The sequence below is a fragment of the Tachysurus fulvidraco genome, chromosome 19 (assembly GCF_022655615.1).
Source record: "Tachysurus fulvidraco isolate hzauxx_2018 chromosome 19, HZAU_PFXX_2.0, whole genome shotgun sequence".
Lineage (NCBI taxonomy): Eukaryota > Metazoa > Chordata > Actinopteri > Siluriformes > Bagridae > Tachysurus > Tachysurus fulvidraco.
In genome coordinates this window covers 15,380,541-15,398,669 of record NC_062536.1, presented here as the reverse complement: position 1 = coordinate 15,398,669, position 18,129 = coordinate 15,380,541, and the positions used below count along the sequence as shown (strand labels likewise).

Below are 18,129 nucleotides of genomic sequence, written 5' to 3'. Positions count from 1 at the left end.
TTCGGGATCTATTTTATTAACTAAAGTCTAATTACAAAACATTTTTTCAGACTTGAATTAATTAGATAAAGCAAGAGATAAAATGAAAGGATTTTTTTTTTCGTGATAGAAAATGCGTTTAAGTTTTGTTTTGTATTCTGCCTGCCTAGAATTGTTCATGTGACTCACAGCCTCCGGATTATTTCCAGGTCTGGAGACCTCTTCGTCTGAACGGTACTGGGCCCAGCTGGATCCTGAGGGTCCGGATACACTACGTCCCACTCCGGGATACACAGCGATCTGACTGGACAGGCCTACCTGTGTCAGCTGATGTAGCTGTGCACCTACACACACAGATTAAATCAACATGCATACTACATCAGCTGTAACAGTCTCAGGATAATAGCGATGTCTACCTGTGCTGCCCCCTACAGGTCGTGGTCGGGAGGATGATGAGATATCATCCCCATACTGTCCGCTGCTTGTGTAACCTGGATCAGACTGTAGCTCTCCAGATGCCAGATATCCTGAGCCCATCGTCTGCCTGTCAATCAAGCATTCATCCATCACTTGCTTTAGAAAATTTAGACATGCTAATAGGAAAGTAGGCAGTTAGCACAACACCAATCCATCAAATACTCTGGTAAAAAATGATTAGTCAATATCACTAATAAAAATACAAACCTTTTCTGGCAGTTATATATATATATATTAATATATTAATATAGGATTCCTTCAGAATATTTTGTAATGGAGCTCACCTGTGCAATAAGTTTTGTACAGATGTAGGGGACATTCCTAATTCAGCATACCTCTACAAACACACAAATAACACAACACAATGAGACAGAACTCAACATGTATGAAAAACTTGTTCTGTACTTCTTTATTTAGATTAGATTTCATTAGATTAACCTTTATAATAAATGTCTATACTAAATTCTGAACTACAGATTTATTTAGAACGTATAAAGAGCTTATCTGGCATTTATAAATAGTTGTCTTAACCATATTGAAAGTTTCTGAGAGCAGGGAAAGTGTATTTTGTATATTTTATAGCAAACAATGTTTAGAGAAATACATATACAATATTTAGAGATATTGGCATGAGTATCTGGATCCAGAGCTGGTTTGTGGCTGTAAGACGTCGTTTCCCTTTCTTTAGGCCATCCTTATAAACATTCTTGTTTGCCGTAACCCGACCGACCCTGTTAATTTAGGACCGACTCAATTTTATTTTATTTTTTTTGCTTTAAGTCCGACCGACTTGCTGGTTGTAAATTTGCGTTAAGACCGACCTTTTTTTACTCTTCAAACAACTAATACAAAATCAATACAATTATATTAATTATATTTTAGTAAGCATTGTAAATATATAAATTGCCTAGGCCTACATACAAACAAAGGCTACGAACCCGTGACGTCATCTATGTTTACACTATTGGTTACCGGATGTCACACCATGGCCTGTGCGTTCGCTTCATTCTCTCTCATTCACTGTTAGAGTCAACGGTTCTCGCTCGGTAATGATGGCTGCGGCTGCAGTAAACAAAATGTTCACGGTCACCGTTCAAAGCTGGACACCGTTTTAACTTAGCACGGAGTTCTGGGAAAACTGTGTCCAGCATCAAAATAAGGTTTGCGATGATGCGCCCGAAGGCACGGGTTGAAGACCCAGTCAGTGACGTCACGATATGCTTATTTGTTTAAAGTCATACCTACAGTACGTAATCATCATCACCAAAATTGTATTTTTTTTTACATTGAAACTTTCAAAAAAAAAATAGACCTACCTACTGACAATTTTTTTTCTTCTGTTACTGCAAACAAATATTTTTAAGCATGGCCTTATTATTTATTTGTTTGTTTGTTTATCTTTTCTATAATTTTTTTAGCATGATGTGTGAATCCCAAACCAAGAACTCCATGCAAACCCCCACCTACAAACGTGACCACGCCGGATTACGTGTAATAAAACAGATAACCTTTGTCCCAGTCACCTTCACCTTCTGGTTAATCACACGTACCTGTTCACAATCACACATGTATCTATATAAACAAACCATGAACACGTAGTCAGGTATGAAGTGTGTCTCGATCTAATCTTACCAAACTTTTTTCTTGTGTATAGTCACTTTATTTTTTTGACATTGTGCCCGAACTGTTTTTTTGGATATAGGATTGCATTGTGCTTTGTACATCGCCTGACCTTTTATTTATTTACCTTTATTTTACCAGGAAGTCTCATTGAGATCAAAAATCTCTTTTACAAGAGAGACCTGGCCAAGGTAGCAGCCATACAAGCCATACTTGCCTGATTTGTGATTAAGCTTCTGCTTATCGACTGTCTCCAAAATAAACTTCCAGAAAATTACTAGAGTTGAATATTCTGGAATTAGACATAACCTTGGTATGAGTTAAATTTTGGGAGTTTATTTTTTTGGTCACTGGGTGTTGAGAAGCCTGATTAAATTCCCCCTGGTGTTGTTTGGTCTACATCTTCCCTCCACCCAGCTGCATTATCTTCAGTGTGTTCAGGACTTCACTGTGAGGAAGGTAAAAGTGCCATTTTACCGTATTAAATACATTTTAATGCTGTGAGGGATTTTCAGAGAATACTGCCTTTGTTTTGAAGTAGTAGTTCAGTAGTTAAGGTGTTAGATTACTAATCAGAAGGTTGTGAGTTTGAATATCAGGTCCTCCAAGCTGCCTTTCCTGAGCCCCTATGCAAGGCCCTTCACCCTCAACTGGTCAGGTGTATAAATGTAATTCTCTCTGGATGAGGGTGTCTACTAAATTCTGTAAATGTATTTGTGTGTTGTTGTTTTTTTTGTAATTACATATTTCAATCCAAAATGTATCTGTATAGCACTTTTACCAATGGACATTGTCTCAAAGCAGCTTTACAGAACATAAGAAAAATAGTACAAAAATTTTAATATTATATAAAAGTTCAAGATTAATATTAGACTTATATTTAAATGTGTTTGTATTTATCCCTAATGAACAAGCCTGAAGTGACTGATGTGACTGTGGTGAGGAAAAACTCCCTTAGATGGAAGAGGAAGAAACCTTGAGAGGAACCAGACACAAAAGGGAACCTCATCCTCATTTGGGTGACACTGGAGGGTGTGATTATAAATATACAGTCTGACAAGTATTTTCATCTGAAACCATTTTATTGTAGGAGTTTAGTTTAACCTCCTTTTCAGAGCTAAAAAAATGAACTTGATGAACCTTGTTATATTCGATGCTCACGCATGTACACTCAAAGGCCAGAATTTGCTGTGCACTCATTTCTGTCTTCATTACCTGACACTCAACCTCAACTACATCACTCCATTTCATTTTTTGTCTCCACTAGCACACACACGGTTAATAATTTTGATTGTACCTGAATTTGACAAATTTAGATGGTCCCCATGATTTCCACTGATATAAGAAACAAACCTAGCAGCCTGATTTAAACACCACATGATGAATAAATGTTCAATAGATAAATGTTACTTGTTCAAAAGTAAATGCTTCACACAGTCTTTAGGTGCTCCACATGATTATATCTGAATGCTTGTTAAAAAAACATATTTATTATATAAACTTATAAAATCTTGTATATCCTTTATGCTCTATCTGTTCACCCAAATATTCTGTTCACATACATCCCTAAAAGTGTAATAATGTATTATTGTTCTTCTCTACTCACTGCAGAGAAGGGACTGTGTGCAGGGGCTGCTGGGTAGGATGACGAGCCCCACTGGCGGACAGAACGCGGTGGTGGACTAGAGGGTGGACCAGGACTGACTCCTTCTTCTCCAGGAATTGTTGTTACCCCAGTGATGTTCAGAGGGGCGGAGCTGCTCTGAGAGGAGGGTGAGACCAAGGCAAATGCATCATCTAACAGGGAGTGCATTTGCTGACGCGCCTCTTCGATGCTTGGCTGAGGTGGAATATAAGCAGGTGGAGCAGGGGCGGGTCCAGGAGGCGGAGACCCCGGGTCAACAAATACCTCATCAGTCGGGGAAGGGCTGCTGACATCAGGGAGCCGATCTGCGTCCGACTGGGTGGAGAAAGAAAAGATAACGTAGCATGAATGCTACTGAAATTAAACTGGAGTGGGTTTTAATTAAAAATGTGTGATGTTACCATGTAGGCCACGTTGTTGACTCCAGGGTACTTCCTGTATGTGGCATCGCCATCAGAAATGAGACGATCTTTATCTGTCAGGCTGCTGTTTCCACTCAAATTCTGCCTTTGACGCTGTCTGGGAGAACGTCTGCCTCTTGAGTTACACACACATACAGTACACACACACACACACACACACACACACACACACACACACAGACATTAAGTGAAATGTTTTATCCATATCTAAGGATCATAATACAGGAGGAAATGTATTTACTGACCGCCTCCCTTAAAATCTTCCACCTTTACAGTTTTATGGTTAAGGTGGAAGGTTTTAAGATGGAATTTAAGGTGGAACTCTGCAATTCACATACCCTGTATTAGATATTGCTATATTAAATTATCGTTAATAATAATAATAATAATAATAATAATAATAATAATATATGGTTTATGTTTGTATCGCAGATTTCTACAGCTCAAGAGCACTTTAAATTCTCATATTAAAAGTTCTGGGGTCTAGTTAAACATATATGTAAAAAACTGTAAGTACAATTTTGCATAAAGCATTTTATAATTTTAAACTCATAATGAAGTGCGATACATTGATAAAGGTGCTAATAAATATTATTATTCTCACCTCCTGTGAGGCTCTCTATTGGGTGAAGCTATTTGTGTATTAGGATGCAGGATCTTGTGTATTTGCTCCTGGGCTTGCTGATACACCCGCTGCTGCTCTGAGCTGTCTCCGAACACCGCTATAATGTCCTCCATGGACGGAAACTCGTAGTGGCCTTTTCTCTTGGCTCGCAGTCGTATCTTATTTCGGTGGTGTTCGATCTCAGACTTATGCCTGAGAGCAACCTGGATCTGAATAAATATACAACCAAAATACATACAAGTCATAAAAACCTGTGCATGCCTGAGTGCACGTCTGAAGACGGTTTTCTCACCTCTGAGCTAACCTTGCCTCCATCCGCAATCCTTTCACTGAGGGCGGGGCTTAGGGCTTGGTTATGTGAATGAGAGGACGGGCTCGGAACAGGCTGCATGGCGATTAACTGGACCTTATTGGAGACCCGGCGTGTTCCATCAGACGAGCCTCGAGACAGTCGATCCACATGGTCAAATATAGAGGAGGAAGATAACTGTTCATCAGCTCCGCTGCCTGATGTCGCACCTGATACACACACAAGGGTCAGGGGTCAAATGTGCTCTTACAAGTTCGGTGAGCTGAGTGAAAAAGAAAGCAGCTTACCAAGTTTGTTCTTGGCTGTTGATCGGACGTGAAATATAAAAATGAAGTAGAAAAGGAAAAAAAAACAGCATTTTAGGTAATGTAAGGAGTAAAACATGACAAGTTGTGCAGTTCTAACATTGACAAGATGCTCTGATGACCAAAGTGTCAAGTACTGATTAGGCTGAAGATACATCAGTCATTGTGATGTCATTTTATCAACGAATTAGAAAGAGCACATTAATTAATATAAAAGCAGAACTACTTTGAGAGCTGCTGTAGAGAAAATTAATCAACATTGAAGTTGTAGTTGAATGAACACATTTAAGGTGATTGCTTTTACTCCAATGTCAACATTCTTGTTTCAACATTAGTTTTATTTGATATAGTGTGTGCGTGTGTGTGTGTGTGTGTGTGTGTGTGTGTGTGTGTGTGTGTGTGTGTGTGTGTGTGTGTGTGTGTGTGTGTGTGTTTGTTGGGGGCTGTTGGTTTTTATGTATAACTGTGCTTATTACCATGTTTGGTCTTGTAGTGATGAGGTTTGCTCTGGTGTGCGTAAATGTGTTTGTGTGTGCACCTACAGTAGGTGTGTGTGTGTGTGTGTGTGTGTGTGTGTGTGTATGTAAGTGTGTGTGTGTGTGTTTATTACCATGTTTGCTCTTGCGGTTATTATGATTTATTTGTGGTGTGTGTGTGTGTGTGTGTGTGTGTGTGTGTGTGTGTGTGTGTTGGGGTTGGTTTTTATGTAAAACTGTGTTTATTACCTTCTTTGCACTTGCGGTGATGAGGTTTGCTGTAGTGTGTGTGTTTTTGTGTGTGTGCATGTGTGTCTGTGTGAGTGCATGTGTGTGTATGTAACTGTGTTTATTACCATGTTTGCTCTTGCGGTGATGAGGTTTGCTGTAGTGTGTGTTTGTGCATGTGTTTGTGCATGTGTTTGTGCATGTGTGTGTGCATGTGTGTGTGCGTGTGTGTCTGTGTGTGTGTATGTAACTGTGTTTATTACCATGTTTGCTCTTGCGGTGATGAGGTTTGCTGTCACTGGGTGTGACTGCAGGTCTGGTGCTTTCCTCAGCTGACTCTCGGCCACTGGACGCCTCACTGGCCAATGAGTCACCATCAGATGGGGACAATCTACCCCCCACACACATACACACACACACACATACACACACACACACACACACACACACACACACACACACACACACACACACACACACACACACACACACACAGAGTCTTTTATCTTTCTCAAGATCACACAGATATGCACATGTTCACCCACATGGTCATTTAGTACCTGCTCCTCCTACGAGCTGCACGTGACACTTTAGTGGATGAGCTTTTGGATTTAGGTGTGTTCAGTTCTCCACCTTCAGAAGGCGTGGCCTCTTTGACAGATGGAGGCAAAGGAGAGGGTTCTTGGATCACCATGATGTCATCTTTACTATGCTGTCCAAGGTGGAGCTTGGCAAAGTCAAAGCCTTTCACACTTGGGGCCTGGAGCTGAACACACACACACACACACACACACACACACACACACACACACACACACACACACACACACACACACACACACACACACACAAACCCAGGAAAAGACCTCTTACCTTTCAAATCAAATAACCCTTTTTTAATTTCCCATTAACACAAGACAAAGTTAAAACTGAAGCTAGCATCCTAAAAGACACTTATCTTAAAACCCACTTAACTGGGAGGACAGAATGAAAGTCAAGTGTCTACTCTACATGTGAGGTGGATGAGTGATCCACTTATGTAAGCACACACACACACACACTTACACACACACACAATTGTACATACACTGTGAAATGGTTCGACCCAGACCTTCTGTCTCTGTTGGATGGTGCTCATGGCGTCTGGTTGGAACTCCAGTTTCTCAGAGCGGCACAGTTTCCAGTAGAGGATGATGATGATGAGGAGGACCACCACCCCTGGGACCACCACCCCAATAATCAGCCACACATTACTGGGCTGCGTCTCAGACGGGGTCAGGGATAACTTCTCCACCGCTGATATACACACACAACACAGAAACTGAGTCAAGCTTGCAATCTTTTTAGATTGTTACTGTACGTGTCAGAATTATCTGAGGAGACGAATTCTGTTCTTCATGTCAGATTATATACTCAAGACTAAAGAGAGACTAAAGTAAAGAAGGTAATGTGCTTAAAGTAATAAAGATAGCTTTCCTGTATATTACTTCTATTCAATACAGAGAAAGAAAAAGATAAACGCTGCTCAGGCTGGGAGAGGAAAAAGTAATGAATCTTATGGTACGTTTAAGTCATGTCAAAAAGATGGTATTTAGGAGCTGAACTGATTTGTGAATGCCACCACAGATTTGTAATTATGACTGGGATTTTTTTTTAGAGCTCAGAATTTGGGTTTGGGGATGAGACAATTACGATGTACAGTAACTGACCAATGTAACAGTAAAGTTTACAGCAACTTCATAAATTGATCAAAATCAAAACACATCTGATGCACATTCTTTGTTCAGAGTTCAGTTAGAGTTAACAAAAAACCTTCTGTATTGTTTTGCAGTTAATTAAGAGAAGGTACACCTCCATCTTGCTCGGATTAAAGTGATTTAAATGCGCATGATGTCGTAATTACGACTTCCCGCCTGGTAAAAAATCAACTTCTCACTAAAATTTGAACGCACAGTTAAGCTTAAAGTGAAATGACTAGTAATTGCATTGTAAAATAACATCTCCCCTAAAATATTAATGATATTATGATCATAACGTGTCTCGAAAGACTTCTTAAAAATGATAAACTGTACTTTTAAGATGGAATAAAATTTATATGTATTATAGTTAGATTTTGCGTCGATGTCATATTTTTCTAGCTGATACAGTAGTTTGGGTTTTACGCTTGTGTACATAACACTTTGTGTGTAGAATGAATATATATGTTACTTGTATGTAATTACTCTGAGGAGAGTTTGTGTGTGTGTGTGTGTGTGTGTGTGTGTGTGTGTGTGTGTGTGTGTGCGTGCGTGTGGCTTACGTGTAGCCAGTATCCCATGCACACGGTAGCCCAACACAATTGCTGCCCTCTGTAGGTTGAGTCTGTTCAGCATGGCAGCTGTAGTCTGAGCCGACAGCCGCTCACCTGACCCCGCCTCCACAAAATACACCAGCTCTAGAGGGTTATCTGCCCCGTCCAGGCGTAAAGCTCGTACAATCTGGAAGGCAATGCGTTATTTAAAAAATGTGAAATCACATGAGGATAAAACACCAAAAAGGAATAATTCATAGCCTTTCTGGAGCTCTGTAATTACCTGCACGCTGTTGTTGCCCACAGTGGTTGCTCGTCTCCAGCGACGCCCACCACCGAGCCCAAGCCCCTCTCCCACCAGCACAGCCAGTCTCCTCTCCATTTTAGCAAGGAACGTCCGCTCACTCACACGCTGATCTAACACGCCCAGTAACACTGCAGAACACACAGCCATAATTATATCACCATATATGACATATAATAAGAACCTCCTGAATAATAAAATGACACAATTAACATAATAACACATCACCAAATCTATTTAATTAGATACAGTACTACCTGTCTTTACCCAAGACGATCGCAAATGATGAGATACGTTTAACTCCGGATAATGAAAAGCTGGAGAGGAGAGGATAGGAGAAGAGAAGAGAAGTGAGGAGAAGAGATTAAAGGAGATTAGAGGGTATATTTGTGCATATTTGAGTGTGTGTGTGTGTGTGTGTGTGTGTGTGTGTGTGTGTGTGTGTGTGTGTGTGTGTGTGTGTGTGTGTGTGTGTGTGTGTGTGTTTGTGTATGTGTGTGCGTGTGTGTGTGTGTGTGTGTGTGCGTGAGTGTGTCTGTGTGCTTGTGTGTGTGTGCGTGCGTCTGTGTGTGTGTGTCTGTGTGAGTGCGTGCCTATGTGTGTGTGTGTGTGGGTGTGTGAGTGCGTGTGTGTGTGCATGTGTGTGCGTGTGTGCATGTGTGTGCGCGTGTGTCTGTGTGTGTGTGTGTATGCGTGCGTGCCTATGTGTGTGTGAATGTGGGTTTGTGAATGTGTGCATGTGTGTGTGTGTGTGCGTGTGTGTGCACGTGTGTGTGTGTGTGTGTGTGTGTGGGTGTGTGAGTGTGTGTGCGTGGGTGTGTGTGCGTGTGTGTCTGTGTGTGTGTGTGGGTGTGTGTGTGTGTGTACGTGTGTGGGCGTGTGTGTGTGTGTGTCTGTGTGTGTTTGTGTGTGCGTGTGTGTGTGCGTGTGTGTCTGTCTGTGTGTGTGTCTATGTGTGTGTGCATGTGTGTCTATGTGTGTGTGCGTGTGGGTGTGTGATTGTGTGTTTTGTGTGTGCGTGTGCGTGTGTGTTTTGTGTGCGTGTGAGTGTGTGTGTGTGTGTTTTGTGTGTGTGTGTGTGCACGTGAACACGAGCACTCACGCTCTGCGATCTGCACTGCAGGAAAGCCCAGGTAGAAGCTGAACTCCACCACATGCAGCTGTCTCAGGTGAGCGCTGACGTCGGAGCCTCTGAGGTAGCCGTGAGAATCTCGGATGGCGAACGTGATGTCCACTGGAGTTTTCTGCTGCTTCTGGCCTTTGGCCAAACTGACGGTGATGTTCAAGATCTGCATTAGAAAGTAACATGCGGTGAGATAACCGGTGAGGTCATTTCTCTAACCTGGACACCTTATATAGTCACTACAGAGTGACGGATAGAAAACATAATACACACAAGAACAGAGAAGTTCCCGTTCTCCTGCAATCGCCTGCGAACTTCTGAATAAGCCATGAAGAGTCCCCGCTCCACACGCTCACTGAAGCTGCACACACGCACGTCCACGTGGCTCGGAACAAACTGCAAAACTGGACACAAAACCGTACGTTCTTGCAGCAGCTATACAAGAGGAAAAATCCTGAATTACTGAAACTCTTAATGAAAATCAGTAGGAACGTAAACCTACAGAGACACATACAGCTACAACAGCACTGTTTGTGTTTGTCTCGTTTTCAGTATCACCTTTTTGTCTCTTTGGTGCTTAAAGCTCTCTTTCTTTCTCATGTACAAGGATAAGGACGTACGTCTCTACGATCAAAAAAGGTTAAGAATTTCTAGTTATTTGAATGGTTTGAGGGGTGTAAATACTTTTGTCATATTTCTGAGAGAAAACCTTTGGCATGTTTTCCAGAGAATCATTTATATTTATGAAAATACAGGAATGTTCAAACATCTTCAGGTTGTTCATACAGTATGCTGAATATATCGCTGCATGTGGGATTCATTTTTATATAATAATCGCTAATTTTCACCTCATGTCGGTCCAACGGCAGGATCCCGTGCTCTCATTGTCGCAACCTGGGTTCAATTCCCGGGCAAGGAGTTAACTCCCAGTGCCAGTCTCAAGCCCGGATAAAAAATAGGAGGGTTGCATCAGGAAAGGCATCTGGCATAAAACCGTTGCCAAATCTAATATGCGGACCACGTGATCGGCTGTGGCGACAGGGAGCAGCCGAAAAAAGAACATTTTTCATGGAGTGCCATTAATTCTGGAATGGACTATACACTGTGCATTTGATGTAGCAGTCGGCTCAAGCGTTTTCTTTCATAGCTTCTTAGTTTGCTGATAAGATGACTACAGCGTACCTTATGGCAGCTGGCATTCAGCCATTATTTAGTGTCGCTGCACGGCTCTGCTTGAAGCCGCACGATTTCCGCTTGGCCGGTTAAGCCGCAGCACCTGCTACAGCCCAAAAATCTGTATTTATTTATCCTGGAAAATATGGTTCTTACCTGAATGCACCTGATTGATGTGTTCGGGTACGGGATATATAGGTGTGACAGTGAGGATTGTGGAGGACGAAGTGCTGCGAGCTGATTGGCGGAGGGTGTTGATGATTGACACGGCGGTGTATACGTTTGGGCCAGATACGGCCCGGAAAACAAAATTGGGTGGAGCTTTAAGTACCTGAAAAACACAGAAGTCGTCCATTGCAGTGTAAAAGCTCAATTTCTATGACTTTTTGAGCCAAAATAATACAGTATTTGCCTGTAACCTATTTTGTACTACAATATCTAGAAACTATAGAGCTGAAGTCAACACCAACACAGTCTTAGAGCAGGACAAAATCAAGTCTAGCCTTAAGAGGTAATGTATGTGGAGGAAACTTAGTTTAAGGGCTAAAAGTGCATCCCGAATTGCATACACTATTCTACAACTTTCTTGTTTTCAAATCATTTTCGTCGCTATTAGGCATAGACACTGGATAGGAAGAAATTTTCAAGATAGCCGACGATACTCCGGTGAAAAAGACATCCTATTACAGATCACTGATTACTTTCTTTTGGGCACTGCACCAAAGATTACCCACATTTTCTACTCACTCTCACTCACTCATTTTCTACCGCTTATCTGAACTACCTCGGGTCACGGGGAGCCTGTACCTATCTCAGGTGTCATCAGGCATCAAGGCAGGATACACCCTGGACAGAGTGCCAACCCATCACAGGGCACACACACACTCTCATTTACTCACGCAATCACACACTAAGGACAATTTTCCAGAGATGCCAATCAACCTACTATGCATGTCTTTGGACCGGGGGAGGAAACCGGAGTACCCGGAGGAAACCCTCGAGGCACGGGGAGAACATGCGAACTCCACGCGCACAAGGTGGAGGTGGGAATCGAACCCCCAACCCTGGAGGTGTGAGGCGAATGTGCTAACCACTAAACCACTGTGCCCTCCCAGTAGATTTTCTAGAATAAGGAATCACTTCCTGTCAAATTTCCTGAATATTCTAAATGAAAAGAAAACACAAACAATATTTAGCCCAAGACTATATTTAACAAGACCAGTACCAAAAATAAGAGACAAGTCCTACAGCTGTTGTTCATCTACAGCATTCGGCAGACACCCTTTTCCAGAGGGACAATTTATACAAATGTGCAATTGAGGGTTTAAGGGCCTTGTACAGCGGCCAAGTGGTGGCGTAGGGATTCAAACCGACAACCTTCAAATCAGTAGTTTAATGTCTTTGCCACATTGATAACAGAGGCTTTGCAAACCGTGTGATTACTTTAGTCAACTTATCTCAGATAAATGCATCTGGCAAGTGTATATGAGGAAAGAAAATCCTAAAATAATGACCCACCTGCAGCTCTACTGTCCGGTTGAACTCTCGCCTCAAAATCTCCTTCACATGAGCCTTCGCAAACGCCACAGAGGTCGCACTTGGCATGCCTGCAGTTTCGGGGATCAGAAGTATATTATATATGAGCTGAAATTCCTCCAATCAATTCAGGTGACTAGTGTTAAACCTACTATTAATGATGTTGCAAACCTTGCTACCTTCCAACAGGTTTTGTTCTACACAAGCAGCTAGGACAGATTTCTGACCAAGTAAATCAGCAATGCCTATGCTGCAGAATTTGTAGAAATAACATCATGTGGCTCAAAAGTCTGCAGTAGTTTTTGGCAACTACAATCGAACATCTCTCAAAGCTAAACACCAGTAAACTGTAATTTTTAGATTTGGTGTGAGAAGAAGGAAGAAAATGATGACAAATCAACAGACACTCACAAACCTACACATTATGAGTTTTCAGTTAGTAAAGCCTACTGATGTATAGGCTACGTGTACAAGCATAAATTACTTGACAGCCATGAAGGACCATCTCCAGTCATCTGTTGGTCTGCCCTCCTGTATTTTTCACAGTCTCTAAGTAAGGGGATCAAAAGACTTTTCCAAAATCAGGTAAACAAAATTAGCAGTGTCTGTTGATTATACGGTATTGATATAACTAGCTAGCATAATTTCAGGCAAGAAGGTAGTTAGATCTATAAATAAAAAATAAATTCTGAAACAAACACGTTGGAAGCTAACATTACATGTACATGTACTTTACAATATTTACCAGTTACATAGATTATAATGTCAAACTATACTAGTTGTTTAAAACTGTTATTTATTAGGTTACTGACCACTTCCGAGCACTTAGAGAACTGAGGACTCAAAATGAGTTATGAGAATAAAAGCCTCTTAATCTTAAACTCCTATTAAAACTCAGCATACAATAATCTGCCATAAAATACAGTAAAGCTGTGTGTCAATCTGCATGGTAACGAAATATCATGAGAGGGAGGTTTAGCAGATGATCATAAGCAATCATTTGCAAAAACGGTGCAGCTTTAACCATCCTGTACCTTCGGCCTGACAAACGTACCTTTCTGGAATAAAAAAAAAATAATAGAAGACTCACCTACTCTGACCAGGTACATGTCTTGCTTGGTGATGTTGCAGACATACTGCCGGGGTGCAATGGGAAGTGGGATTCTGGGAGCAGGAGGTACTGGTTTGGACATGGTGGTTGTAGTTGTTGTAGTGGTAGTCATAGCTTTGGTAGATGTTTGAGGTTTGTGAGCAGAAGGGACTTTAACTGTTACAGCCTGGATGTCTGGACCCTGTGGGATAACTGATGGAACTACAGGTTGTTCACTACCTTCTTTAGTGTCTGGTAAAGCTGGTCGAGGAGACCCCTTCCCTGGGTAAGAAGGTACTTCAGCAGGCTGTACAGTAGTTTTTTGTGGAGGAGTGGGGGTAACTCCAGGTATGGAGTGAGGTGTATCTACTTGTTCTGTTACTGTATTAGGGCCAACACCCAGAGAAGGGGTGAGTGTGTGCGTGGAGGCTGTAAGTTGTGTATGAGTCGCTGTAGGAGTGATATGAGGGGGAGTCAGGTGTGTCTGGTTGCGAGCAGCACTAGCATTCTCTTTGGCCAGTAGCGTGTTGTAATACTCCATACTGTTCATATCTGGAAGCAGCATTTCAGTGGGTTCAATAGGGTATAGTTCTGCCCAGTCAAAATCCAGATCATCCTGGGCAGTATCTGGGACATGGGGCAGGCGGGGATCAGAGGGGTGGGCAGTCCTTAGGCTAGTTCCATATCCAAGAGTTACACTCGGTAGCAAATGCCCAGAGGAAAGAGTTGGAACAGGCCGTGATGGAAAGTCGGTGTTGTAACGGACTCCAGCGTCGTCATCCTCAATTTCATATGAGTCATATCCATGTGTGGGAAGGGTGGTGACCAACGAAAGGTCATCACCGTCAGAGCCCATGAAGGTTAAAGTCTCCAGGTAATCCCCAGAACCCCAGTCTACTTCTGTAGACTGAGCAGAGTCCAAGTCTTCATGTGTAAGCAAAGTAGGAGGAGCCGGTGTAGGTGGGCTGTGGCCATGAAGAGGAGGCATCTGACTTGGTGTGAGAAGGTCTGGAGGACGTAGCAGCAGGTGAATGCCATGTGCACTATCACCTAGGTTACCTGACCCACCATCAGCACCTAGGGATGGTGTAGGAGCTATGCCAGATGCATTGTCATGGCGAACAGGTTGTGCAGGATGCTTGGCATCTGATGATGTATGAGCTTTGCTTCTGGGATTTTCTGAGTATTGCGATAAGGATAACAAAGCTTGTTGTAAGCCTGCATGTGTCGGGAAGAAACCAGAGTCCCGTTTGGATAGACCGGACGGGAGTTTCTCTGAGAAATCAAAGAAAAGGAACAAGAATGCACATAAATGGAAAAGATATTGAAATGAATCAACAGGCCCAAAATAATCCAACTAAATGTACCACATATTTACAGTTCAGACTGGCCACTAAAGTACTCCTAGGAAAGTTAATACTGTAACTAGAGGTTTTTAAATGAAGAAATTTCTAAGAGCACCTCACTTATAATTCTACAAACTACAGGATTCTTGTTGATTACCCATAATTTATTGAACTATGATAGCTCAAATCCACTTCTTCTAAGTAAGTGCTTTGATCACAGTCATGATGGATCAGATGTCTACACTGGGAACACTGGATGAAAGACAGTATAAACACTGGATGTTTACTGCAGGCTCTTGCACAACTACGGTAGGAGCAAGTTAAAGTCACCAACTAATAGGGATGTGAGAGGAAACCAGAGAATCTGTGTGGACATGGTGAGATCATACAAAACTCAAAAGAGACAGTAACCCCGATTCTGCAGACCCTAACGCTGTGAGGCATCGTTACTATCCGCTGCACTGTGTGAAAATATCCACGAAATCCTGCTATCCACGAAACTCTGAATAAGTCATTCATAATTAGATTGGTGGAGATCAGTAATAATGGATAGATCATTCATAATAATGTTAAAGTACAGACCAGTGAGTTCTGCCTGATCTCCGTGTCCATTTGTTCTAGCCCTAAATGTTAACGCATAAAGGAGAAGTGCACTCTGTGAGCTACTGGACTTCTAGAATACACTAACAGTACATCAGCTGTAACAGAAGTGGGCTAATCATCTAGTTTTTCTCTATGTGGTACTGAAGCATTGAGAGAGGAGAGGTAATTGAGTCTGATGCTCAGTGGGTTGGATGCTTGTGTAAATGGAACAGGCAGCATGTAGGAAGCTGGCAGCTGAGTTGGGGTTTGTGGGCCAGTGTGTCATTAAAACTCCATCATCAGACAGAAGGGACAGCCAGTCAGCCTCTAACTCAGCTATCATCTATAGACTGTTAGAACGTCTTTAGATGTATATTATATCCAAGCCATGATTAGTTCTCCATCTTTGTATCAGCAGCAACATCCAATGAACCAAATTAAACCTCAGATTCTGTCTATACTGTATAAAATTCCATTAGAAAACACATTCCCACTTTAACACTATTAAAGTTCTGAATTATTGCTCAGCTCTTATCTGGCAGGGATGAAATTATCTTTCAAGAGTGCTGAAATTAGTTTCATTCTTCTTCTCCTTCTTTCGGCTTTTCCCTTCAGCGGGTGCCACGGCGAATCATCTCTCTCCACCTATCCCTATCTTCTGCATCCTCAACACTTGCACCCACTAGTTTCAAATCCTCATTAATTACATCCATATACCTCCTCTTTGGCCTTCCTCTTTGACTCCTGCCTGGCAGCTCCATGTCTAACATTCTCCTACCGATATACTCACTCTCCCTCCTCTGAACATGTCCAAACCATCTTAATCTGGCCTCCCTAACTTGGTCCACCAAATGTCCAACATGACCTGTCCCTCTGATGTACTCGTTCCTAATCCTGTCCAATCTTGTCACTCCCAAAGAGAACCTCAACATCTTAAGCTCGGCTACCTCTAGCTCAGACTCCTGTCTCTTGTTGAAATTAGTTTCATTAATCAATAAAAATACCAATATGGAGCTTTTTCTTTTACAAAATTTTGGCATTAATCCTACGCAGTGCTTTGGATATTCTCCATTATGATTTCGAACAAGAGCACAAAATGGCAAAAATTGACAGACGGTGCTCTATAAAGTGAAACCTGTTCACTGATTTTGTTGTTTTAGCCATCGACGACCTACTGCTGAATCAGAACGATCACAAGAACGATCTGGGAGAAAAAATACCAAACTATAGCTTTGCTTAACAAACAGTTCACATTACAGTTATATGACAACATGTCAGATCCGATCAGAACCACATGAAATCTGATTCAGAAGATCTTAAATGAAATCAGATCTGGGTTACATAGCCTACTGTACCTTTGCATCTATGTCAGTTCAATCCTTTAATGTAGCCCAAATTAGCTTGAAGTAGATTTTCACACTGCAGGTAAAATCTCGATTGTTTTGTGCAGAGTAAACAGCAGAAAAACATGTTCTGATATTTCAGATATTTTCAGTTCTGATTTGTAGCGCTTCCATATTTGGCCGTATTTGGCCTTACTTCAGTTTTTTTATCAAGTTAATATACAATATGATCCTAATATTTACCGTTTTATTTTATAACGTGTTCCTTTTTTAGTCTATCTCGAATACAAGCCTAGTAACAATTTACAAAGCTACATTTCTAAACGAAGAAATGATCATATAAAAGCTCCATAAGGATTTTTGCATTTTAAATTATTCTTTAATTTCCTACAGGGTTCTAGCTGACTACCTACGATTTATACAACCGATGAAGGCTGTAATCCACTTATTCTTCAGCCATTTTATACAGTCTATCTTTACGTCATTTCATTTATAACCCTTTTTACCTGTACATTGGAGTTCCATTCTGCCAGCGGTCTAAACAACTAAAAAACTGAATTATTTTATCTCCACAAGTCTGATCTAAAACGAATGTTGGCTTTCAGTGTGAGACGTGTGTTTTTCCCTGTGCTCATAACCTTCCGTAGAATTTTAGCGGTTGACAATAAACACCTTCAGATTTTAGATGCAAGCACTTGGGGCTTCACGGAGAGCAGAAACTGGTCTGATTTCACCATTTATTTTAAAGATAGTTTACTTTTTACTTAGTAGGCTGGATAAACACAGAAATACAGAAGCCCATTCTTATCACCATGAGTAGCTACTTTCATATGAGGCATTAATCACCACTGTGAAGTGGGGCGTGACAAAGACGTTCAGTGCTAAACACGGACACAACCGAACAGGAAACAGCAAATTCCATTTATTGGCTGGTTAAAAAAAAAGAGTTAAAGAGTAAATCTTTAAAACACACTTTAACCCTTGTATGTTGTTCAGGTCTGTGGGACCCATTCTCATAAACATCAATAGTTTTGAAAAACTTTGCTTCCTTGTAAATTTGTTGATTTTTTTTTAACCTCATAACTTTTTTTTATTACATTTTATTTAAAAAACAACAAAAAACGAGTAGCACTTTAATTAAAAAATGTGATGTAATAAAGGTAAAGGGCAAATATTAACCATATATGATGTTTATTCATTCATTCATTTTCTACCGCTTATCCAAACTTCTCGGGTATCTCAGGTGTCATCGGGC

The 18,129-nt window shown here is 41.3% G+C and overlaps 1 protein-coding gene across 3 annotated transcripts in view; it reads right to left on the bottom strand.

Moving 5' to 3' along the window:
* Positions 1–18,129, bottom strand: part of si:dkeyp-27e10.3 (UPF0606 protein KIAA1549) — a 33,270-nt gene that overhangs the window by 5,884 nt on the left and 9,257 nt on the right. For 2 of the 3 annotated variants that reach the window (XM_027151916.2, XM_047804377.1), the window contains exons 3-21: positions 13,604–14,878; positions 12,496–12,584; positions 11,134–11,308; positions 10,078–10,208; positions 9,784–9,970; positions 8,939–8,998; positions 8,661–8,812; positions 8,387–8,564; positions 7,175–7,383; positions 6,648–6,853; positions 6,351–6,478; positions 5,366–5,380; positions 5,061–5,287; positions 4,748–4,977; positions 4,123–4,258; positions 3,683–4,036; positions 741–793; positions 396–523; positions 169–323 (exon numbers count right to left, since the gene is read on the bottom strand). In XM_027151916.2, the coding sequence (XP_027007717.2) occupies positions 169–323; positions 396–523; positions 741–793; positions 3,683–4,036; positions 4,123–4,258; positions 4,748–4,977; positions 5,061–5,287; positions 5,366–5,380; positions 6,351–6,478; positions 6,648–6,853; positions 7,175–7,383; positions 8,387–8,564; positions 8,661–8,812; positions 8,939–8,998; positions 9,784–9,970; positions 10,078–10,208; positions 11,134–11,308; positions 12,496–12,584; positions 13,604–14,878 (4,088 nt within the window). The remainder of the gene's footprint in view (positions 1–168; positions 324–395; positions 524–740; positions 794–3,682; positions 4,037–4,122; positions 4,259–4,747; positions 4,978–5,060; positions 5,288–5,365; positions 5,381–6,350; positions 6,479–6,647; positions 6,854–7,174; positions 7,384–8,386; positions 8,565–8,660; positions 8,813–8,938; positions 8,999–9,783; positions 9,971–10,077; positions 10,209–11,133; positions 11,309–12,495; positions 12,585–13,603; positions 14,879–18,129) is intronic. The other variant, XM_047804378.1, reaches the window with a different exon arrangement.